This window comes from Branchiostoma lanceolatum, chromosome 2 (genome assembly GCF_035083965.1).
Source record: "Branchiostoma lanceolatum isolate klBraLanc5 chromosome 2, klBraLanc5.hap2, whole genome shotgun sequence".
NCBI classification, from domain to species: domain Eukaryota; kingdom Metazoa; phylum Chordata; class Leptocardii; order Amphioxiformes; family Branchiostomatidae; genus Branchiostoma; species Branchiostoma lanceolatum.
The window spans coordinates 39,461,317-39,487,338 of record NC_089723.1 but is presented as its reverse complement, the minus strand read 5'-3'; the positions used below and the strand labels follow the sequence as shown (position 1 = coordinate 39,487,338).

General features: G+C 43.1%; 1 protein-coding gene and 1 long non-coding RNA gene across 6 annotated transcripts in view; one reads left to right on the top strand and one right to left on the bottom strand.

The window, feature by feature from the left end:
• The window catches only part of LOC136429010 (transient receptor potential cation channel subfamily M member 3-like), a 70,102-nt gene that overhangs the window by 23,112 nt on the left and 20,968 nt on the right, over positions 1-26,022 (top strand). For 4 of the 5 annotated variants that reach the window (XM_066418888.1, XM_066418890.1, XM_066418889.1 and 1 more), the window contains exons 1-7: positions 15,122-15,220; positions 15,710-15,834; positions 16,688-16,859; positions 18,003-18,177; positions 18,811-18,934; positions 20,679-20,754; positions 25,018-25,118. In XM_066418888.1, the coding sequence (XP_066274985.1) occupies positions 15,736-15,834; positions 16,688-16,859; positions 18,003-18,177; positions 18,811-18,934; positions 20,679-20,754; positions 25,018-25,118 (747 nt within the window). In that variant the 5' untranslated portion in view covers positions 15,122-15,220; positions 15,710-15,735. Of the gene's footprint in view, positions 1-12,487; positions 12,663-14,840; positions 15,055-15,121; positions 15,221-15,709; positions 15,835-16,687; positions 16,860-18,002; positions 18,178-18,810; positions 18,935-20,678; positions 20,755-25,017; positions 25,119-26,022 lie in introns of those variants that run through there. The other variant, XM_066418891.1, reaches the window with a different exon arrangement.
• LOC136429011 (uncharacterized) lies at positions 9,024-9,784 on the bottom strand. The gene is made up of 3 exons (XR_010754697.1): positions 9,610-9,784; positions 9,158-9,211; positions 9,024-9,082 (listed from the first exon to the last, which is right to left on the bottom strand). It is a non-coding gene; the product is annotated as an uncharacterized lncRNA (long non-coding RNA).

Below are 26,022 nucleotides of genomic sequence, written 5' to 3'. Positions count from 1 at the left end.
TTTGGTGGCAAATGAAGAAAAAAAAACAGTATTTCCCCCAGAGTTTGGCTGAAACAATTACACCATCTGTGTACTATCCCCAATTTTCAAGAGTACTAGTAATTTGCTAATTAGACATTAGTTTGTTAATTTGAACTCTATTTGCTGCATTTCTAAGAGTTGAAACCGTGAAGATTTACTGGGTCAGTGGTGTTAGGGTTCACATTTTCAAAGCATATTACAAGTGTTAGGTATTATATTATAAATTAGAATTATAAGATAGAAATACAACCCACCAGCTCCAACTCAACTTTCAATAAATACGCAATGAAGGGTTAGTAAAATCAGTGAAAAAGATTTCAAATTGGACCCAATCTCAACACTGAAATTCACAAGAAATCCAGTTGCTTTAGTTGCAAGCGTATTGCTCCCCATGAACTGTGTTCTTCTGTGGATACTGCTGTAGTTGACGTCGGATGCAACTTAATCAGTGACTCACCTTTGCCGTTCTTGTTTACCTTACATGTTTCTGTATCTTGTACTTTTTGAACCGCATGATAAAGCGCCCTTCTCACTGGACCCGCGGCACGCTGGCGGCGTCGCAGCGTCCTAAACTGGATTTGTGTTACTCTTGACTTTATAATGGAATCATTCAAAACGTTAAAGCATGACCCAAAAGACAACAAAAACACAAAGGTTAAAAGGATTCGTTTTTTGTCGATGACATTCGTTGAGTGCCGCGGGTCCAGTGAGAGGGGGGCTTTGGTAATAGATTCAAAGTAGCCACTGAGAAGTCAAATATTGCGCTAGGGAATGATGAGTAGGTTCGTAACACAAAATTGACGTAATGATGTCAAACCAAGGCGGTTAAAAGTCTATTTTAATCTACTTGGTCACAGTGGGACAATTGATACTACCGGCTGCTTCTGTCTGATTCATGCTTTAGCAGACGTCATTGTTGGAATATATTTTTTTATTCGTACAGAATTATCAGTTTCGGTGTATGCCTTTCTTTTAACTTCCTTGGTTAAATCCATGTTGTTTCCTTATCAGATGTCAAACATATATCATTGAAAGGTAAGCCCTGACGTAAATTGTGTTAGTAAAACCATAATTCCGACCACAACTTGAGTTAGGAGAAGGTAACGGTTTAGATACAAACGCAACACAGGGCAGAACATACACAACTTTGTCAGAACGTGGAGTTCATAGAGGAGAGGTCTGAGCAAAACGGCGTGGGAAACTCTTCTTCTGACAATTGAAATCGACATGCTTACACATGGCAAAAGGTACGTTACCAGGTGCTAATGATAAATAAATGAAGACCTTTATTGTATACATTACTTATAGTATGCAACACTGAGTCGAATACAAAACGAAATCAATGAAATTAAATCAAATCCTGTGTCTAAGAAAAAATACCCGTAGTCAAAATAATCACGAAGTTAGATAAAAATTGAGCGGCTTTCACAAACCGACGACCACATTTTAGGCATTCTGTTTGTGCGATGTACATAACAAAAGGTAACAATGAATTGATAAAGGAAATACCTATCCGTTAGAATAGAATGTATGACACGACGTTTGTACTTAGACAATGCCTTTGTTCACTTGGAGGACGCGACGTTGGCGTCAATGCAAATGGCCAGACAGAGATGTGTATTCTAGATCATAGTTTGTTTTGTTACGAAGGGAGGAAACCCAGTACATAGAAGAGGTTGGACGTAAGTAATGCCATTCGATAAACAGTGCTAAATGTATGTCAAATACTTTATATATCACTGTTTATACTAAAAGCTTGTTAGTAGAAACCGAAAGATTCGAATGTAGTTTTAGGATAAACCATATGTCATAGCAGATCCATACACACGCACACACGTACACACAACGTTACTACAGTTAATCTATCATTATCAATTGAAAAGGTCTACGAGAGTTAGCGACTGTGCCTATCTTGGTAGATGGATTTTTTCCTGAACTATGAGCAATATAGGGGTGCTATGATAGGGGTGGCTATTGTTGGGAATAGATAACTTGTTGAATTAGTTTGAAAAAGAAAAAAAGAACTATCCCCATCTTGGGGTTTATCGCACCCCCGCTGTATATGTATATTGGAATAGTCTGCTGTTTGGAGTCTAATGGAACAATCCAAAGGCTCTGGTTGAGGGGTGGGGGTGTATAGATGCATTTGGTGACAGTTGACAGATCAGGTTAGCATTCTTATGGCAAGTTTTTGTTCATTCCTGAAATTATGACACCTCCTTTTTTCAACTTTCCCAAAGGATTGAATATTGATGCAATACTTGCAACAGTTTAGCCCCCCCCCCCCCCCCCATGGGCTGAAGGAATGCGCTTTACCTTCAACGAACAAAAGACGGACGGAACTACTCTGAATATTTTTCTTGGCCACGCTGATTTGCCCTTAAGAAAATAAAATGCATTTCTTTTAAAACACCATTCCCAAAGTCTGAACTTTTTTTTTCAAACGCCAGGTTTCCTTCTCAAGTCAGCAATTTGTAATCGTATTCAGAGTTTGTTTTTACGACACCCTGTCACAATTACGAAATGGTTTCGGCTGTTCGGCCAGGTAATTGCTCCCATTGTTTTCCGCGTGGGTAAGCTGTCATAACAAGCTTGGACTGCTAGTAAAGATGTTGTCACCCCCGACTTCTCCTAAATCATCGCGCCTAGAAGTCATCAAAGCCCTGTGTTTACCATCCCGGGTATTCTCGTGAGTTAAAGCCTTTACGTTATCATTTAGATTTTTATTTATACAATAGTTATATATAAATGTAGTTACGTTTGATATAACAGCGTCTTAGCAAATGTTGCCGTATGTTGTTTGGAAACTAGCCTCGTTACTTTCAATCGCACGATAAACTGCTATACTGGCCATATTTCTCCACCGCCCACCTTTCCAATGATGGTAAATAAGTTACGTCTATGGTAGCCAGAATTACATCTCTACTTTGAAAGTTATCACAAGGAGGTTGAAATATTTTAACCTCCTTGGTTATCATATTCATCAGTTTAGGCAAAGACGCCATATCCATCTTTTTGGAGGGGGGGGGGGTCTGACTTAAGTCGTACCGCCGTAAACTGATTAGAATTTGTGTGCCATTTTTTTCTTTCGATGTTACGACTAAAAGGAGCTTAGTAGAAAGTTACATAATTTGTCAGTAGAATAAACATCCTTTGTATGATCAATTCCTTTAGGATAGGATAGCGCTTCATTAGTAGAAACGAGAATCAAGACGGTCGCCATACAAATCAGCTTCCTTTAGATGTCAAACCTTTTCAAGACAAGAGGCAGAAAAGGTGAAAAAAACACGTACCTGTATAGATGGCATCCCCAGTTAAAGATAGTTTAATAGGTTACTGAATGTAGAGAAAGGTAAAGCTGTATCTGATCAAATCCCTTTTTTTTTGGCCATCGCGTACGAAGATCTGGCGTATGAAATTTAACGAACAGGTTGCTTGTTGCCTCGCGGTCGGGATAGGTCCGGCCTGTCCGCCGTAACAAATCACGATTGTCCGTCATTTGGCCATCGCGTACGAAAATTGCCTGACGTATGAAATTCACCGAAACGCGTTGCAAATTGTCCCACGGCCGGGATACGGCCGGCCCGTCCGCCGCCAAGCACGACTGTCCGTCATTTTGCCATCGAGAACGAAAATTTTCTGACGTATGAAATTCACCGAAACGCGTTGCAAATTGTCCGCCGCCAAGCACGACTGCCCGTCATTTTGCCATCGATAACGAAAATCGCCTGACGTATGAAATTCACCGAAACGCGTTGCAAATTGCTCCGCGGTCGTACGAAGTTTACCCAGGCTCAAAATAAACGGCTCGCCGAACGGACGTACAAAATTTTGCCGGCCCGCCGGGCGGACGTACGAAATTATCCCGGCCGCGTAACAATCTGCTCACCGAACGGACGTACAAAATTTTGCCGGCCCGCCGTACAAAATTTTGCCATGCACCAAGCGGGCGTACGAAATTTTCCCGGCCGCGTAACAAACTGCTCGCCGAACGGACGTGCAAAATTTTGCCGGCCCGGAAATTTTCCCGGCCGCGTAACAAACTGCTCGCCGAGCGGACGTACGAAATTTTGCCGGCCCGCTGAGCGGACGTACGAAATTTTCCCCGCCGCGTAACAAACTGCCCACCGAGGAGGCGTACGAAATTCTGCCGGCCGAAGTGGCGACGCGTACTAATATCACCCACCGCGCCGCCCACAATTTGGTACGCAACGGCAGTTTCATACGCGTATGAACTTCATACGCGTATGAAACCGACGTATGAAACCGTGGTTTTGGGGTCAGAATGCTAGCTCTGAAATTACCATGGCAGTGTACACTAACCAAGCATTAGTGCTGCAATTGTATTTCTGGCATTAATGCTACATTAGACAACAGTTTGGCAAGGGATGGGTTCAAGAATGCTGCAAAACTGTGCAACAATTCCCTTACATAATTGCAGATCCTTTTTGTATGCGCTGCATCTACCGTAGAGAATTGTATACGTAGTAAATGGCTGGACACCCTGTTCCATTACCCCCCCCCCCCCAAGACCTCCAATTCTCCTGCTAATAACGACCACACTTACACAGCACACTTCTGTCTGAGATAACAGGACTGCATAACGCCGCAATCAGGCATGGCTTTCTTACATAACACGACTACATAACGCCGCTATCAGGGATGACTTTCTACATAACAACGCTGCATAATACTGCAATCAGGTCTCCTTCAGGGTTGACTTTCACAAAAGTTCAATGTATCACGCTTTTGTAAAGAGACATCGTTTATTTGTGTAACTTGCCTCTAATACTAGCACTTGGATGTGTAAGAATCAAATTGTCTTGCACATGTATGTGACTTCAAGGTACATTCTTAGACTACAAAAGGCATGGTTTCAAGAAGGCTACAAAGCTATGCAACAACTCCCTTACAAAATTGCAGTTTCTTTTTGTATGCATGGTACATGTATATCCCATAGTAAATTATTATAAATGGATGCTGTCTGAAACGTCTGACTGTTTCCAAATTTTATCCAGTTGCTTGAGTAACTATTTTTGCCATATCCTATTACCTGGATGTCTAACCTTCACCGACCTACAAAAGGCACTAAGGTTTCAAGAAGGCTACAAATCTGTGCAACAATTCCCTTGTGTAATTTCAGTTCTTTTTTGTATGCCTCGCGCCTCCCATAGCAAATTGTGGTAAATGGCTGGACACCATGTTCCATTTGCCCTCCCGGACCTTGAAATCCTCTCCTTATAACAGCCAGTCTGACACAACACACCAGGTCGGCAGATAACACCGCTATATAACACTTCCATTGGGAACGACCTTCACAGGTAGTCAGATACGACCTTCAGTGTGCTAACAGGGATCGGAATTCTTTTTTGTGAATAAATGCACTGGTGCACCTAACCTAGAAGTTTAGACAGTCTGGTCACACCATCGGTGCATCACAAATGTTATGGAAGGTGCTGTCCTTAGTTCTGAAATGTCTGTTGCCTTTGTTTTTCTTTTCTTTTAGAAATGTTGTGAGACAATTTGTTGCTTTACATTTTATGCTGTAGATCAGGGAAAGGAATTCCCTTTTGGGAATAGGTGCACTTGAATGACAGGAATATGCTGTACACTTTGGTTCTATTATCATAGTACCTTTAGGTGGTAACCTTACACAAATGTCTAGGACTTACAAATCCTCTCCTTATAACAACCACTTTGACACAACACACCAGGTCGGCAGATAACAAATCTATGTAACACCTCCATCGGGGACGACCTTCACAGGTAGTCAGATACGACCTTCAGTGTGCTTACAGGTTCTGAATTCATTTCTTGGAATACTGTATTTGTATCTATACAGCAGGTATAACCTAGCCTGGGTGCCATCCTATTTCTACAGAGGCTCCTACATTCACTACCCTAAGGGTGTAGGTATAACCATGGATGGCACCCAGGCTAGGTATAACCACCCTAAGGGTAGTCTGTTCAGCTGAAGAGGGCTGTTGGCTGTGATATTTGCTAGTTGTTTAAAGTTGAACATCAACATGCATGGATTATGTACATGTGCAAGTCATTTGCATAATGAAATGTTGAAATGGAAGTTTGAGAAAAGTTAGGCCTATATAGGACTTTCACTCATACAATATGTGATTTGGGGAGAGAAGATCAATTAAGATATACAATGTTCATATGCCTTTCTAGCAGGATCTTTGATGAATCTGGGGACTTCAGGAAACCCAGGTAGCCTGTTGGCCTCCCTCTGCTGCCCCCTGGTGAAGTGGTGAATCACCTTCTGCCTGTCCTGCTGCTGGCTGTACAGGGTGGCCAGGTCGTAGTGAGCATCAGGCACGAAGGCATCACACTCTGGTGCCAGGCTGAGGAAGTGCTCCCACTGTCTGATGGCTTCTGTCTCAGACACTTCCTTAGACAGTTCGGCTGTGAAGTACACAGTCTCCAAATGGTCCTGTTTGTACATAAGGGAACTGGCCATGGCGGACAGGGCTTTGGCTAGAGCAGTCAGGTCACTCCCCATGAAAAGTTTTGATATCATTGTAGACTGAGGGCTTGCCGCCCATATGGACCACCCCAGGTAGCAGTAGATGTGGTGCAGGTGTTGGTACAGCCAGTCTCCCGGTCCGTGCTGTAGGATGGCAGCAACCACCTGCTGCAGGGTCTGCACCCGGCTGTCTCCATTTGGCAGCTGTAGGGCTGTCAGCAGCAGACAGGTGCTGTCCGTGGGGTCGACTTGTAGTTGGGAGGTCACTAGCTGCTTCAGTTGGGCTTTATTCAGGTTCAACCATGACTGTTTACACAGTACTTTACTTGTTCTGTCAGGTGTTACCAGGTCACGCTGCATGAATCCCAGTACCAAGGCCTTCACTCCCCCCAGGTCTTTGTACCCACTTTCGGTCAGGATTTCTGCTCCTTCCTCCCAGGACCTGTAGACCTTGATGTGACGTTGTGCTGTTGGAGAGTCCTTGTGTTTCTGTAGCCTGGCTCTTTTCCGCTTGAGCGGCCCCTCTTCCACCTCTCCAGCTGAAGAGATGGACATGGCTGCTACAGACGACACGTCTTCAGGCAGGCCTGAGTCTCCTGTGGTCACACTGAGGGGTACCGACTGGAAATAGTAAAATATTTTTAATGCCACACCCCAGTCTGGAATCCAAACCTATTATAATAGCTCCCGAGTCTTCTCTCCGCAATTTGCTATTTGTTAGTGTGGAAAACCCTCATCCGGGGACCAGTGTGCAAGGCAATATGCTTTCATAAAGCTTAAAGAAGAGGGTGAGGAGTCAAATATGTTAGTTCCTTCCTACCATTTCTAAACCCCCTACTCCCCTCCCTCCTTATTTTCCCTGACCCACAGTGACACCCTTACTTCTATCAATATTACTCCTACTTTTCTCCAACATCCCCTACCACTACAGACTTTGTATTCTTTTCCCTTTCTCTTCTGCTTTTATATCTCTAGTCTCATTTGCATACCCTACATACTAGTAATCCATCTGATTAGCTAGCCCAAAAATGTCAGTCAGTAAGTAAAAAAAATGCAATTGAAGCCTGTCAACAAACCTGTTTCCCCATCCTCCCTGCCCACTCCCATCCCTCCTCCTCCTCCTCCTCCATCCCTGCTGCCTCCTCCTCCTGTCCCTCCTCCTCAGCAAACCACCACCCCTCCATCCCCACTTGGATGGGTCCGGTCCAGCCGATCCTCTGCAGCTCATCCTCCAGCAGCAGCTGCAGACAGGTGCGGTCGCTCCCCCGGTGGATCCTCTCGTTTAAGGAGCGCATCACCCAGTAGCCAGCCTGGGGGAAGAGAGAAGGAAAACACTAGGACTAAAAGTAATAGCAGTGTCTCCAGATACGCAACCCTAGCAAAATGAATAGGGACTTTAAAATTGATTCAAGGGAATCAATGAATTAGCGAGCTTTAAAGTACAAATTCCTCAAAATCCATTTTCAAAAAACCAGATCCAAAAGCCCTATTCATTCTGGTTGGGATATACTTGAACATGACGTCACCCATTGTGACCTTGCAAATGATTAATTCAATCATCAGACGAGTAGCCGTCAGTACGGTGCGAGGTACAAATGGCCGGAGAGTCCTGTACTACGACAGTCTTATGTCAAAACAAGTGAGAACTTGACTTTGAGGGATATTTCGGAAAGTATAGTAGACTTTTCAATTTCAATTTTAGCCTGCCTTTAATGACAATTTTCCTATTTTCTCCAAAGATAAAAGGTTCATATATTTGCTATGTCTTACCAGTGTTAGAAACTTGACTCGCACGAGAAGCGACCCTCCTTCTATCTGCTCTACTTGGATATGTCGCTCTCTCTCCACTGCCCTGCGGATGGCCTCCTCTGTTTGTTGCTTGTTGCTCATGTAAAAAGCTACCAATGTTGTAACTCCTGTAGCCACCCCTGCAGCCAGACCTGCTCCCAACACTACTGCAGGCGACTCTGCAACCTTGATAGGGGTAAGGTGGTCAATGATTTATTAGGATTGTTGACTTGGAATTTAGAGACTAAACGGTGCCAGGATTAAATCATCATATCAGGCCCCAATGTTGACTTGTGCACTTGGGAAAGGTTTGTTATATCTTAAGGCAGTTTACAGGTCATGCCAAACAAACAAACAAACCTTGGCGGCTGCGAATGCAGCTGCAGCAGATGCTCCAGCCACGAGTCCTCCCGCTGCGATGGCCTGGCTCTGGATCCGAATGGTCGCACCACCGAAAGCACCCACAGACATCTGCACAGCTGGTGGCCCAGTGTTTGCAGCTGCAGGGCCTGCAGGTGGGATGTTGTGCTGTTGGGGAGCCACAGGGAAGCCTTGGTAGGGATATGCGGCTGTGGGAGCGCCGTAGCCCTGCTGACCGGGGTGGTACATCATGGGAACTGCCTGCTGTGGGACTTGGTAGCCCTGTCCTGGAACCTCGGGCACTAGTTGGCCCATCTGTCCATGCATGGGAGCATGCTGCTGAGGGACTGGGTAGCCTTGTCCGTGAACGTTGGGTGCTTGTTGGCCTGCCTGTCCATGTGTGGGAACAGCCTGCTGAGGGACTTGTCCTTGAACCTGGGGTACTGGTTGGTCTGCCTGTCCATGTGTGGGTGCAGCCTGCTGTTGCACCCGGTAATCTTGTCCTTGAACCTGGGGCACTAGTTGGCCTGCCTGTCCATGGTGATGGTCCCCATGCTGCACAGGCTGAAGCCAAAGTTTATTGCACATTGTAAATAGGTGCAATGTGAGGCAGAGCATTGTACATTAATCTAGAATAATGTACACATAGATTCTAGGCTACACAATATTGATAGATGACACAATTTTTCATAAACAAATATCTACTACAAATATCTATATCTACATGAATATTGATATGCTTACATAATAAGTCATTATTTTATAGTTGTTTTTTTTGCATGGAGATTCAAGGCATTGGCGAAGATATACATGTGCAGAAACTGTGTTGGGACATGACATAAGTACATGAAACATCTCTCTACTTGTCCTGGGTAATGTTGCACTCGCCTTGTACTTAATCAATGCATTATTTAAATGCTTGATCTTCCTTATATGTAGGACAAAACTGCCCCCCTCCCCACCTGTCCAGGCTGCAGGTCTCCTTGTGCCTCCATCTCAGCGTCAGGTGGCGGCAGGTGACCCTGATCACCTGTTCCTGGTTGCCTTGGTGTCCCGTCAGCCATTTTTGTGGAAAAGGTTCACCAGATACCTCACAAGATTACTTGCTGTTTAAAGCAAAAACCTCCAGCTGTGCTGTAAGAACCACAGTGGCAGAGTTTGTACCTTGACCTGCAAAGCTGTTGATCACATTTTGCCCCACATACGGGACATGGTAGTTAATGTTTAACTTGAAACCCTTCAGAAAGTTCAGCTGCTTGTAACTAGGAAGGTCTATATACTACTAGTAATCAATGGAAGAGGCTACTAGTTCACAGGAAGGTACTGTTTTTGGTCTGTTTGTGTTTTTGTAGCCATATATTTTCCATATGTTAGTTACCTGTAGAGTGACAGGAAGTGATCAATGGATATTTACACAGGGCCCCTCTGTAAAGCAGTGTTAATCACTGAGCTGGGCCACCCTCGATAGAAATAACAGAATAATAAAAAAAAGACACAAGTCATGTAGTTTTAATCAAAACCTTATTTGCATGATTATGGAACTATACATGTACATTCTATATATTGTACAGTATTATGATGTTTTGGAGGCACCTGTTATGGTAAGACACACAAATACCAACAAGAGTTCGGAGACCTCAAATCTCCATGATATAAATATTATGCAAATTAGGCCCACATTTGAATAACTTATATTCAACTATGTTCACTGTCACATAACTTCCAAATCTCACAAGTATGAAACTCCAGTTATCTACCAATGTGGAATAACAATATTTTCTCATTAATTATGCAAATTAGGTCTTCTTTTGCATAACTTTTATTTATCAATGTCCATTTATTGAACAGTTACAACATATGTTGCATTTTTGAACTGTCTTACCATTGAACAGGGTGGTTTTATGAAATGCCCCCATTGATTATGCAAATTAGATTCTGATTTACATTATCACCATTTCATTATTTATATCAAGTAACGATATACACACACACAATCTTTGAACATTCAATACATATTCATTTAGAATTTCAAGCCAAGTGAAACATTTATTCATTCCTTGGTTGCATACTGTTAGATCAGTGACAGTTGATCATGCCAGCACTGTCAAAAGCAACAGTCTGAAGAAGGTGACATGAAAGAGGTTCTGTTTATAGTTGTTGGCGTGTAATACTGTTTTTTCCTTGCTGTGAAATCAAATCCCTGCGAACTTAAGTTAAATGCATTTCCAGCACATGATTTTTTCTAACTTCACCCCAAGGGAGCGAAGTATTGTTTTTGGCATGTGTATGCGTGTGTGTGTTTGTGTGTAATTTGTACTGCCATTTCTGTATGTTCTGCCAGAGGGGGCTTATCATTATGGGGGTGAAGGCTGCCTTGTTGGAGACGTGTTTCTCTGCTTAAGGCCAAATGTGTCTGTTAACATTTTTATCTAAAGTATGTAAACTTAATAAGTAATTAAGAAAGACAGACGTTTTTCAATTGCGCCTGGATATCTGACTTTATCAGATCAGGTTGAAGAAGAGACAGAGTAAGTCTCAAAAGTGACGCAAGGACATGTAGGTGCACTCAACGGAGCACCTAAGCCAAAAACCAAGAACTTTAGGAAATCTGCTTCACACTGTTGATGTATCGCAAATATGAACAGTTTTGGAAGGTGCTGTCCTTAGTTCTGAAATGTCTGTTCTCTATGGTGTTTTTGTTTTGTTTTCTTTTGGAAATCTTATGAGACCATTGTTGCCTTACATTTTCTGTTGTAGATCAGGGATAGAAATTCATTTGAATGACAAGAATATGCTGTATATATATACTTGGGTTCAATTAGAATAGTACCTTTAAGTGGTAGCCCTACACAAATATCTAAGTGTACTGGTGCATCCACAGTCAAAAGTGAGGTTTACTACAGTTTTGAGTACAGAAAAGTGCATACAAAATTATGCACCTAATATTTCAAGCCCTGCGCTAGACAACATACTCTTCAACACAGGGACACCAGTTAAGTGCATCCAGCACCCAGGCTCTGATGATGATTTTGATTCATTGAAACGTTACAACGGTACAGTGTTGCAGTCAATGGTGACAATACAATACAAGTATGTACCTTCACAAACCTGGTCTCTAATGCAATATGCCTAATGCAAATACAAACATTGGTTTTGTCAATGATACAAATAGCTGAGACATGTATATACAATCATGTATTTGTCTGAAAATCATCTGTTGTATTATGCAGTTCATTAAAATCAATCAGACTGATGTGGGGAAACTTATTGCTTATACTGTACTTATTGCTATACTGTATTTGCCCTTAGGAGATGTGGGTGGAGGAGGTGGGAACTATACTAATAAACTTGTGGACGTACCATCTGATAAGTATCTAATGCCAGCTCAGAAGAGGACCAGAAATAGTCATGCTTTTAAGTACCAGAGTTATCAGCCAAGGATTGACGTGTTCAAAAATTCGTATTTCCCGAGAACCATAGTAGAATGGAACTCGTTGTCATCAAGTACTGTAGGAGCTTCCTCACTAAGTAGCTTTAAAGAACGGTTGCAGTCAGATATGCAAAGACTAGGTGTAACAGACCGTTCGGTGTAATATGACCAGCTGCTGCCGCGCCGCGTGCCTGCGAAGCTGGTGTGTTACGCCTGATGGCGGTTATACCGGCTATATAGATACAGATACAGATACAGATACTGTTCTATTGCTAATACAATCAATCAATCAATCAATCAATCGTTCGCAGGCATCAGTGTCTGATGCATGGCGGCTGCAGACATGCATAGGGCTTGCCAGGCTGGTCTGCTCTCAGCATAGACCCTAATGTGTACTTATTGCTCTGTAGGAGATGTGGGTGTGGGAGGCTGGAGGGGGAACACTCATCAGAAGCAAAGAGCGCCCAGAGCGCGTCCTGTATGGAGGAGGTTCGGTGGAGTCCGTCTGCTCACACGGAGGAAAGCCCGTCAGACGCCTTCGGAACTCTGGAGTTCCAGGGAGCTGGCCACACCAGTAAAGCACAGGTATACACGTAACCCAGAATCATTTTTCTTATCTTTCTTGTTTTTCCTTCTGCAAAGAAAATGTTTCTGTCTGTAAGTGTCAGCCAGAATGTTATTCTGTATACAAGAATCCCTGTATTAAGCACAAACAAGAATCCCTGTTTTAAGCACAAACAAGAATTGCATCTAAGAATTTTTTTCTTAAGTTAACTTAAACCGAGAAAGTTCAAGAAAATAATTCTACCAGAATCAAATTTTCTAGAAAAAATAACTTATGGGAAGAATCTGTAAGAATAAAAATTTGAGGCAACAAAAAACAAATCTTAAATTAAGCCAGAGAAAGCAAGTTTTTCTTATTTTTCTAGAAAATTCTTATTGGAAAACAGCATGCTAGAAATACTTTCTTGAACTTTCTTGATATAAGTTAACTTTAGAAAAAAATTCTTCGTGTAAGAATCGACATAGACCAGACTTCCCAGAAGGTTTCTTGAATTTTCTTGTTTTTCCTTTGTATAAGAAAATCTTTCTCAACATAAGAAAACAACAAAAATAAGAAAGAATAAGAAAAAAGATTTCTGGTAGTGTAGGACCAGAGGAAAAGTTTACAATGATTCTGGTAACACTCCCTTTCCACTAGAGATTGCTCAAGTAATTTCATAGATAAAGCACAATTTCCTTTTCCAAAATTTATGTTTTGTTGTTTATTTATTTATTTATTTCTGTATTCTTTTACTAGGGTAGCTCCCTCAGTGGCTTCGCACTGATTTTCAGGGAGGCCCTAGATACACATATACAAACATACAAACAATACACTGATATATACATAACATTTGTGCGTCATAACAAAATCATCGTGCCAGGTCGTAAGGATTGAAGGTCAGAGGTCACACAATTCTTTTGCACAGAGTTTTGAAAGATTGTGTGGATGAAGTGTTTTTGACATATACCGGTAATGTATTCCAATTTTCTGCCCCCCTGTATGCAAATGTCCGTTTCCCCGATTCCAATTTAACCTTTGGCAGACGTAAGGTGAGATTTGAACTGTGACGTGTTGTGTAAGTGTGAGACTCAGACGTTCTGCTAAAGGAGCTTAGGTACTCTGGTAGCAGATTATGCAATGACTTGTGCACAGTTTGCAACAGGTGCATCCTACGACGCGAAGCTAGGTCTTTCCAACCAAGAGCGGAAATGTGTTCGCCGTCGACATGAGATCTAAATGACAGTCCAAGTATCAATCTTACAACACGATTTTGGTACTTTTGTAGCTTATCGGACAAAACTTTCCCACAATTTCCCCACACCACATCACAATAATCAAGTTTTGGCAGAATTAAACAGTTGTACAACATGGCCAGTGTATTTTGTGGCAAAATGGCGACAAGACGTCGGAGAACACCCATCCTTGCAGAGACGGCATTGGTCATTTTCTCCACGTGAAATTGCCATGTCAAGCATGCGTCTAGCCAGACACCCAGATACTTGAAAGAAGGTACAACTTCAATGTAGATTCCAGATAGATATGTAGTTAGCTGTTCCTTTCCTAGTTGCAGCCTTTTAGAAGTGCCAAAGAGCATCGCTTTGCACTTACTGGTGTTCAGCGTGAGTCTGTTTGTTTGTAGCCATTCTTGAATGCTCTTCAGATCTGCATTCAGTGCCCTGTTAACATCGGAGACTGATTTAGCAGCAAAGAAGAGTGCGGTATCATCGGGCATAAAGTACTATATGCCCGTGGATGATCTGGTCCGGTAAATCATTTATATATATTATGAAAAGTAGCGGTCCGAGGACCGATCCTTGCGGAACTCCAACAGATATTTCCAAAAGATCACTGTTCACCCCATTTATAACTGTCATTTGTGTGCGGTGTGACAGGTATGAGTCAAACCATGTCAGTGCCATGCCCTGTATGCCATTACAGTATGTCTTTCAGATCATACTTTTATCTGCAATTAACTTGTTAGAATGCCCATGTCGAAAAGTACAGAAGTGTGGAACAGAGTTCTTTACGCACAACCAGTCCATAATCACCTGCTGACGTTTCAGTGACCGTCTGTCATCTTCCTGAGGGCAATACTGACTGGTTCTACTTTGCACAGCAGCTAGGTGTTGCTGTTATCTAGTTATCTAGCTATTAACAGAGATGTTTGTATGTTCTAGTATGTGCAAATGTTAGACAGAATTGTGGTTGTGTTGTTCCAGTATGTTCGGATGTCCCACGACACGAAGCCAGACGTGATTCTGCAGCTGTTGACCAAAGAGTGGAAGCTGGAGCTGCCCAGACTGCTCATCTCCATGCACGGCGGGCTGGCGAACTTTGAACTGCAGCCCAAACTCAAGAGGGTCTTCCGGAAAGGGCTGCTGAAGGCGGCAAAGACCACGGGGGCGTGGATACTCACATGTGGCACTCACTCAGGTATGGGTTAGGGGTTAAGGGTTTGGGTTTGGGTTAGGGTTAGAAATCCAGTAAAGACTGCAGAACTTCGAACTGCAGCTCAAACTTAAGAGGGTCTTCCGAAAAGGGCTGCTGAAGGCAGCCAAGACCACGGGGGCGTGGATACTCACATGTGGCACTCACTCAGGTAAGGGGTAGGGTACAGGGTTAGGCCATGCACGGCGGCCTGCAGAACTCGTCAAGGTAAAGTTGGCTCTCACACAACTTTGACCTTTCAAAGAGATGGATTCTTTATGTGCAAAGAGATCTACTGTAGATCTGATGATAACAATTCAAGAGGAGAAGAGAAAGAAATCTAAGGTGATGGAGGATGTTGGTCCATAAAGGATGATGAGCTTTGTTCTGTTATGCTTGACAGGGACTTGTGAAGTAACCTGTGTCCCCTCACAATGGATAAACTGAAGAGAACTCCGATATCCTTATAGTCCTTATGAATCTTGTAGCTTCTGCATGTTTGAAACGTTAAGTTTCTCGTTTCTTCCATCTAGGTGTGACTCGACAGGTGGGGGACGCCATGGTCGAACTGTCCGCCCATACCAGGATGGGTTAGAGTTAAGGTTATGGAAACTGCATAGATTTGAAACTTAAAGACAGTGTTCCTCTCTCTACCGCGCAGGTGTGACTCGGCAGGTGGGGGATGCCATGGCGGAACTGTCCACCCGTACCCGCATGAGGATCTGCACGTTGGGCGTGGCGCCCTGGGGGATGGTAGACAACAGGGAGGACCTCATCAGTCCTGATGTATGTAGGGAGTTTTCTTGAAATTCATTTTTGATACTTAACATATATTTTACCTTAAACACCACCTTTAGACTAGAAGCAGTGACCGCTGAGCTACCAAACATTTGAAAGATTGCCCAACAAATTTCATGGACAAAGAACAAACAGTTTTGTACTCGTTGTCTTTTTCATAAGTTTACTCTGTGCATCATATTCCAATTATTAATCAAGAGTCGCACAGATCCAACTCAACAGTCACTCAGCAACTGCTGTGATTTTATAGAAATGCCAAGACACAAGACTGAATTCCTGATACTGATCTAAATACTGTTATCATGCAGTGTTGAAGCTTTGAGTGAACGTGCACACCCTCTACTCATAGATTTACTTTAAATTGAACCAGATTTGCTGTTCTCTCTCCTCCACAGAACATAAAGCAGTACCACACCATGGTGGACCCCCTCAGTAAGGGAGCGATCCTGAACAGTTACCACACTGGATACTACTGCTACTGCTACTGCTGCTGCAACTTACTAACAGTTACTGTACTTACTTTGACTGTTCTCTCTCCTGCACAGGACATAAAGCAGTACCACACGATGGTGGACCCCCTGAGTAAGGAAGCGATCCTGAACAGTTACCACACTGGATAGTACTGCTACTGCTACTGCTGCTGCAACTTACTAACAGTTACTGTACTACTTTTGCTGTTCTCTCTCCTCCACAGGACATAAAGCAGTACCACACCATGGTGGACCCCCTGAGTAAGGGGGCGATCCTAAACAGCTACCACACTGGATACTACTGACAACTACTACTGCTACAGTACTGCTACTGACTACTAACTACAGTACTACTTCTCTCTCCTCCACAGGACATAAAGCAGTACCACACCATGGTGGACCCCCTGAGTAAGGGAGCGATCCTGAACTCTTACCACACCCACTTCCTGCTGGTGGACAACGGATCTGTGGGCAGGTACGGCGCGGAGAAGGACCTCAGGAAACACCTGGAGAGACACATCTCACAGCAGAGGATATCCATCAGTAAGGACGATGTCTTATTTGTTTGTTTTGCATAACTGGTATACTGCCTTTAGCTGTTACAGTAATACATCGGTTTTGGACAAATTAGATACAAACTGTGTAAGACTGGACTGTATGGTTTGATGCACTAGCACCTGGATGGATCCAAACTCTTTTCAATAAGTGCGGTGGGATTTCTAACTTGCTCGAGGTGTGGCTCTCCTCAAACACGAGACCTCCGACTTAAAGCTTCATCCAAAAGGAAACCCCTAACGAAAGTTAGGTACTCATTTTCGTTGAGTCGAGTGAGGACATGTGCCTTTCCCAAGGGCACAACACTGGGGCCTGCTTGGGATTCAAACCCAGAACCTTTAGGTTCTTAGTCAACAAATTAACCACAGAAAAACCTTGCCTTCTTTGACCATCTTGCTGTGTATGTAGTTGTAGGGGGAGCTCCCCTTGTGTATTTCCACGTTACCATGCCTGTTTCCTTCTCAAGACATGTAAAGGAAGTCCCGGTTGTGTGTGCAGTCGTGGAGGGAGGCCCCAACGTTATCCACACAGTGTGTGAGTACACCAAGGAGGTTCCCCCTGTTCCTGTATCCTTACATTGTGCCTGTTTCTCTCCCAGGACACACGAAGGGAGTCCCAGTTGTGTGTGTGGTCGTGGAGGGAGGTCCCAATGTTATCCACACGGTGTGTGAGTACACTAAGGAGGTTCCCCCTGTTCCTGTATCCTAACATTGTATCTGTTTCTTTCCCAGGACACACTAAGGGAGTACCTGTTGTGTGTGTAGTCGTGGAGGGAGGTCCCAACGTTATCCACACAGTGTGTGAGTACACTAAGGAGGTTCCCCCTGTTCCTGTATCCTAACATTGTATCTGTTTCTCTCCCAGGACACACGAAGGGAGTCCCAGTTGTGTGTGTGGTCGTGGAGGGAGGTCCCAATGTTATCCACACGGTGTGTGAGTACACTAAGGAGGTTCCCCCTGTTCCTGTATCCTAACATTGTATCTGTTTCTCTCCCAGGACACACGAAGGGAGTCCCAGTTGTCTGTGTGGTTGTGGAGGGAGGTCCCAACGTTAATCCACACGGTGTGTGAGTACACTAAGGAGGTCCCCCCGGTTCCTGTATCCTTACATTGTATGTATTTTTCTCCCAGGACACACAAAGGGCGTACCGGTAGTGTGTGTAGTTGTGGAGGGAGGTCCCAATGTTATCCACACAGTGTGTGAGTACACTAAGGAGGTTCCCCCGGTTCCTGTTGTGGTTCTGGACGGGAGTGGCAGAGCAGCCGACCTGCTGGCCTTCACTCACAAGTACGCCAAGGAGAACGGGTAAGGGGCCTGGTTTGTATTGCATAACCAGTAAACCACTTGTAGGTGTAGCACACCTGTTTTGTATGGTAAATACAAGCTGTGGAAGAACAGTCTGTAAGGTTTCATCCACTCACGCTGGGATCACGGGGGGTGGGGGGACTGCGGTAAACAAAAACACGCTGCCTTATATGGAAACGCGGGCATCACTGCCCCGTCAGTCACAGTGATTGACAGCACTTCCGGGCACAGTCTGTGACGGTCAGGCTGTGTCACGTTCTGTGCATGGGAAAGCATAGAACGTGACAGGCATGGTGTGTGACGGTACAGATCCCTACTCCTGACCTTCACTCACAAATATGCTAACGAAAACGGGCATGAGAACTAACTTTGACTTATGATACCAGGACTCCAAATACTGTAAACTGATTTATTTCAATGGGGACTTTACTTTGCGGTTCGAGGGGAAAGGACTTTTCCATGGTTTTAAGTTTGCAGTTGAAACATTCTTGAGTACAGATTTGTTATTTCTCCTTTTTTTGTAATCCAAATTGCTTATATTTGATGCAATGGGATTGTGTTACTGATTGTTAAGGTTTATAATCTTGCATGAAACTGATCTTAATGGCATAATATTATTGTCTGTTACTCCAGAACCATGGTGAGCTCCCTGAGAGACCAGCTGCTGGCCACCATCGAGACCATCTTCAGCTACTCCCACGAGCAGGCACAGCATCTCTTCATCGTGCTCATGGAGTGTGTCAAGAAAAAGGAATTGGTAAGTAACTTCACCTGTCAGTCAATCAATTGATCTATCCATCTATCAATCAATCAATCTATCAATCAATGACCTCACCTCTTCATTCTCATGGAGTGTGTCAAGAAAAAGGAACTGGTACGTAACTTCACCTTTCAATCAATCAATTGATCTATCCATCTATCAATCAATCAATCTATCAATCAATAACCTCACCTCTTCATCGTGCTCATGGAGTGTGTCAAGAAAAAGGAACTGGTACGTAACTTCACCTATCAATCAATCAATTGAGCTATCCATCTATCAATCAATCAATCTATCAATCAATGACTTCACCTCTTCATTCTCATGGAGTGTGTCAAGAAAAAGGAACTGGTACATAACTTCACCTTTCAATCAATCAATCAATGTCACTTCAAAATCAATGATTTTATCATTTTCAATGACTGGGTCCAGGGCTCGAAATTCAGTTTCGGGAATAGGTGCACTGGTGCACCCAACCTAAAAAATTGGGTGCACCAAAAATGTTTTGGGTGCACCACATAAAATAAAGTAGAATGTAACTATTGTAAGCAAAACCTAATGACAAACCTTAAGTTACTGTTCCTCTTCATGCACTTTTGGCACCCGATCTCGGCACGCAGTTTTGAAGCTTTCAAAATCGAAATTAACTCAAATTCTAACATCAAAATCTACAACAAAGATTTTATTATTTTCTTACACTTAGATGTCAAGAATATGCTGTCTACTAGTGTGCAGTGATACCTTTACACATTAAACCGTACGAAAATATTTGGGTGCACCAGTGCACCCACAGTAAAAAATTAGGTGCACAGCTCCAAAATTGGGTGCACTGGGTGCACATGCAGCCAGTATTTCGAGCCCTGGGGTCAAAAAAAGGTACTGGTATGAAACGTCGCTCGTCAATCATTCTATCACAACACTCAACTTTTCAGACACATGTCTGAATTGTGTCCTAAACAGAAATATTCTAAACCCATACATTAAAATGTAAAATGCTGAGCTTTGACATTAAAGTTTTTTATGGATATCAATATTTGTTAGGAGAGTATTCATTTACATTTGCATTAACTATCAAATATCATGTACCCTACCAACAGAAGACACACCATTGCTATCTTGTGATATCTTATGACTTGTTAAAGGGGTCCTAAAGTCCAGAGGGGGGAGTTATTTTCCAATAGATGATAATTTTTGGAAGTAAAAATTGATATTTTTTTACAGTATACGATTAAGTACACACTAGTTTCGTGCGCATCTAAAAGCATCCAGTATTCTACTAAATTCCCCAGGTGACCCTCTATTTTCTAATCAATTGAATTAAAAAACCTCAGCCTATGGCTTAATACAATGTGCCTTACAAGGCCTGACAAAAGTTAGATTACAAAAAGAATGTCAGGGTGGTTAAGAAAAACCTTCTAGGTATGTGTTCTTTTATATCTTCTCAACAATTGGCCTTCTTATTGTGCTTAACCACCCTCATTTATGCCAAAAATATTTACGATTAAAGATGTATGTTTACGCATAGGGAATGCATGGGTAGGGTCTACACGGGTTTAGTGAGTATCATATTGTTTTACAAAACTCACCTTGTGCAATTTACCACAAGCAGAATTTTGTAAAAAGTCATCTGATTATGTATTTATTGATACATAATCTAGTGGAAAATAACACCGCCTTCTGGAGTTTAGGACTCCTTTAACCTCAAGGGACTTATACAAAGTTTGATACCATTTCTTCCTAGATCACCGTGTTCAGACTAGATGACCAGAAGGAGTGCCAGGACATTGACCTGGCCATCCTGACCGCTCTGCTGAAAGGTAGTCTCACATTTCAACACTTTCTGAAACAACCATGAAAAGAATACAATACGGACCTTAATAATCTGTGGAACCAGCACCTGAGTCACGTGACATGAGTGACGGATTCAAGTTGGCCTTGGGACTTCCAGTTGTTCCTACGATATGTGTTAAAGAATTAAGTTTAGGGCTTATCCCATCCTGCTAAACTCCAAAAACCTCAGCCTGCACTGATGCTGGATTCTTAGGCGACATATTGGTGTAGTTTAGACCAACTAGCAGGATGAGACTGAGAGTCGGTGTTAGCCAGGTGTTTGTCCAACAAATTACTAAGGATCGTATGTCTTCAATAAAACTTGTATGATTCCTAAGAATTTGTGTGTTTCTTAGTAATGGATCGGATGAATTCCATAAAATCCATATGTATTCCAACTGGTAGAAGTCGTTACTTATAGGCAGCCAACGGCATAAACCTCAGTCGATTTATGATCCGTGAGCATCAAGTGCAGAAACCTATTCCCGACAAACTTGCCCAGAAGGGACGGAAGACTTGCGCTGGTATCACCGAGCTTCAGCTTGGAAGGCTTAGCTCTGTGCTCTTTATTGCATTATGCTTGCGTGCTCATACCCACTTACTTTGCTATTACACTGCTTTGGTAGCATGGTCAATGAATGCTGAATATAATCTTGAAGTTGGACATTTCTGAAGTCAATTTTTTTTTCTTTTTGCATGTTTATCCATCCAGTTTTAATGCTTTTTTTCTATTACATTGCAATTTTGGTAGTATTATAAATGAATGCTTAATGTGATCCTGCATTTTGTGCATTTTTGAACTCAAGTTTTGTGATCTTTTTGCATGTTTGTCCACCAGATCACAGTGCTTTTGCTTTTTTTTCATCCTTTTTTTTTGCATTATTTTTGTTTTTTCATTTTCTTTGCTAGGCCCAAATGTCATAAAACAAGCTCCAGCTGTTATAGGTGACGTATATTTATAGACTTCAGCATTGACTTAGGGGAAACTTATGCAGTAAGGCCACACCATTTTAATTTCTTGGTTAACGGAATTTTCAAAAAAAATGCTAGATTGGAAAATCAACATGAAAACAGAATCTCAGAGGAAAGTTTGTATTTTGGTGCACACAGTTTCAAAGAGTGAACAGGGTCAGGTGCAAGTTTTCACCCCAGCCTTCTGTTTTAATGATGTCATTGTGCTAAAATTTAAAAAAGAAAATCCGTTAACCAAGAAATTAAATTGGTGTGGCCTAATGGAGACATAATCTGACAGCATCAGCTAATGTGTGCAGAGTGTGTGAAACTTTGATCTGTGGTGCAGTGAGCTGGGCATGGATTGGCATGCAATGGGGAACCAGTCAGGTAATGGGGGATTTGCTGGCAACCTCAAGGCTAATCAAGATTTATATGCATGGATGCATGGGAACTTTTTTGCAACAAGACTAGATACATCTGTGAATAGTTTTATCAGGTTTGTAAATTACTTTGTAACAAAGTTCTTATCTCACAACCAGTGAGGTAATGCTCTGGGGACGTTTCGGTGACCAGTTTCAAAGTTTTGAAGCAGGACCAGAACATTTTGCCCCGAGGAAGATGGCACTCTCTAAACTCTGTGGTTGTGGACAAAGAACGGTTTAGCCACAGTCTCTGCATCAATAGTTCACAAGAAATTGATCCAATAGCTAGCTCATGGTTTGGGCTATTGCTGATAAAAAATTGTAACATTTGCATATAGCTACTGTCATTAAAATACTGTTAGCAGTATTTAGGTATTTGGAGTGTTTACAAAGACTTTAGATTTTGAAGTTCTAGAGCTGGACCCCAGTGGAATAGGTCCTAACATGTTCACCTGTTGCACGCTCTCATTGTTACTCTGGGGGTACAGAGACTGTGGAGACCAAAACCTTACTTCACCTTTCCCACTAGACTGATAAGCAAGTGAGTAGAATATAAATGAGAATCTCTCCTGTGGCATCATCATCATCTTCTTGTCGTGACTGTCTCACGGGCGCTCATGGCCCTTCTCCTTATCCCTCCCCATCCTCCATTGCACTGGGCAGGTCTTCCAAAGTACAGTTCTCATTATGCTCATCAATTCCAACTGCCATTCAACTCTCCTCCTAGACTGATGAATGTCTTAATAGAATCTGAATGAGGATCCCTCCTATGGTATCATCATCATCTTGTCGTGATGGTCTCACGGGTGCTCAAGGTCCTTCTCCTCCATCCCTCCCAATCCTCCATTGCACTGGGCAGGTCTTCCAAAGCACAGCTTGTATGTTGCTCATGAATTCTAAATGCCATCCACCTTTCCTCTAGACTGATAACTGAGGGCATAGATTCTGAATGAGAGTCTCTCCTATAGGATAAGACGGTTGGCAATCCTAACTGCCATCCACCTTTCCTCCTAGACTGATAACTGAGGTCATAGAATCTGAATGAGAGTCTCTCCTATGGCATCATCATCATCTTCTTGTCGTGACTGTCTCACGGATGATTATGGCCCTTCCCCTCCATCCCTCCCTATCCTCCATTGCACTGGGCAGGTCCTCCAAAGTACAGTTCGCATTATGCTCATTAATTCCAACTGCGATTCAACTTTCCTCCTAGACTGATGAATGTCTGAATAGAATAAGAATGAGGATCCCTCCTATGGTATCATCATCATCTTCTTGTCGTGACTGTCTCACGGGTGCTCATGGCCGTTCTCCTCCATCCCTCCCCATCCTCCATTGCACTGGGCAGGTCCTCCAAAGCACAGTTTGCGTGATGCGCATTAATTCTAACTGCCATCCACCTTTCCTCCTAGACTGATGAGTGAGCGTGTAGATTCTGAATGAGGATCCCTCCTCTGGGCTGATGGCTGGCAATCCTAACTGCCATCTAGCTGCTTTGGCCCTTCCTTGCACTGCCCTGTTATAAAGCCTGATTGAATCGTGCCCCAGTGACCTACGACATGATTGGGCCTCTAGATGGTTGGTGATGGATTGTATCTCTGAGCCGTGGGGCTGAACTCTGCTAGATTGCTTTATTGTATAATTGTCAATTGACATTCAGACGTGTCAGACTTTAAGCTGAGGGTTGGCTTGTTGCTATGTCTTGCATTAACAATGGAGACGTCTTTTCAAATGTATGTGACTTGACATAGCAAACTAAAGAGTAAAGGGTCAGAAAATCTTCAAACCAACTTAACTTTTTGATGTGACTATGTTACTTGTGTGGATGGTGTTCAGCACCAGGGACAGGTTTGTATGTGTGTGTTGATGTTCAGCACCAGGGACTGGTTTGTATGTGTGTGGATGGTGTTCAGTACCAGGGACAGGTTTGCATGTGTGTGGGTGGTGTTCAGTACCAGGGACAGGTTTATATGTGTGCGGATGGTGTTCAGCACCAGGGACAGGTTTGTGTGTGTGTGGATGGTGTTCAGTACCAGGGACAGGTTTGTGTGTGTGTGGATGGTGTTCAGCACCAGGGACAGGTTTGTGTGTGTGTGGATGATGTTCAGCACCAGGGACAGGTTTGTGTGTGTGTGGATGGTGTTCAGTACCAGGGACAGGTTTGTATGTGTATGGATGGTGTTCAGCACCAGGGACAGGTTTGTGTGTGTGTGGATGGTGTTCAGCACCAGGGACAGGTTTGTGTGTGTGTGTGTGAGTGTGTGTGTGGATGGTGTTCAGCACCAGGGACAGGTTTGTGTGTGTGTGTGTGAGTGTGTGTGGATGGTGTTCAGCACCAGGGACAGGTTTGTGTGTATGTGGATGGTGTTCAGCACCAGGGACAGGTTTGTATGTGTGTGGATGGTGTTCAGCACCAGGGACAGGTTTGTGTGTGTGTGGATGGTGTTCAGCACCAGGGACAGGTTTGTATGTTTGTAGATGGTGTTCAGCACCAGGGACAAGTCTGTATGTATGTGGATGGTGTTCAGCACCAGGGACAGGTTTGCATGTGTGTGGATGGTGTTCAGTACCAGGGACAGGTTTGCATGTGTGTGGATGGTGTTCAGTACCAGGGACAGGTCTGTATGTGTGTGAATGGTGTTCAGCACCAGGGACAGGTCATTATATACAGATGGTGTTCAGGAACAGGTCATTATATGTGGATGGTATTAAGCAGCAGAGGCCAGTAGTTGTACAGATGGTTTTACCTTTAACTACTCACATTGTATAGTTTTGTCAGTAGGTATGAAAATGTAAGATAGCACAGTATTCAGAGATAGCCTCAGATGTAGAAAATGTTAATTGAAAGTTGTGTGTTGATTGTTTTCCTGCCAGGCCAGCGTCTCTCTGCTCCCGAGCAGCTGAACTTGGCTCTTACCTGGGACAGGGTCGACATCGCTCGCAGCCAGATATTCGTTTATGGACAGAAATGGCCGGTAAGGTTTCTTGAAAGTTGAATGTTACTGTATATGTTAAATCTTTCTTGGTGCCTTTCTGTAGACACTGTCTTCTTCTGGTAACGTTATAAGAGTATTGGCTCCGGCATCTACGCTGGTCCTTTTCCCCCAACCATGTCCAAAGGAGTGCGTGTCCACTGCTGGTGAGCACGGCCATCTTTATTTGGGTTGATGCCCATCAGATGAGCACCTCAAACAAGCACCTTTAAATCCTTTGATTCTTTCTCCTGAAGACACCCACTTGCATGTGTTTGGTATACAATTGAGGTGGTGCAGAAAATGGGGCACAAATCAGCACAAATCTCTTAATATTCCCACCCCCTCTGTAATGACTTTTATCAAAAGCCTTAGACAGGGAGGAGACTTCAGTACATGTCTGGTGCTATGTCCTGAACTTCTGTGGCATATCCCTTATGAATCTTAGGATTGTGTTTTTCTAGTTGTTGAATGCAGTCAGTCCTCTCTGTCATGTATTAACCTCTTTGCATGCTGTACTTTTGTGTTTACTTGTCCGGTGTTCTGTGCTTTCAGTTGATTGATGTTATTCATTGTAAACTCAAAGAGTACACTCTCTGTCACTTCCGTTAAATGATGACTTTGCAATGTTTATGATCTTAGCAGTGTTCAAACACCTGTTACCCCAACTGTTCACTAGCTAGAGGCTGAGGCTGCTGAGAGACCAAAAATTTGACAGCTCGCTCAACGAATTCTACGGACAAAGAACGAAATATTCTTTTATGTTTTGTGTGTTTGGTGTCTTTCAAATAATCCTTTCACATTGCATTTTGTAGTTCTTGCCATACATTGTACAGTGTACAATTGTCATGCAATAAAGTTCTTCTTCTCTAAAATCAATGGTCAACCAGATTTTGGTCCCTCAGCA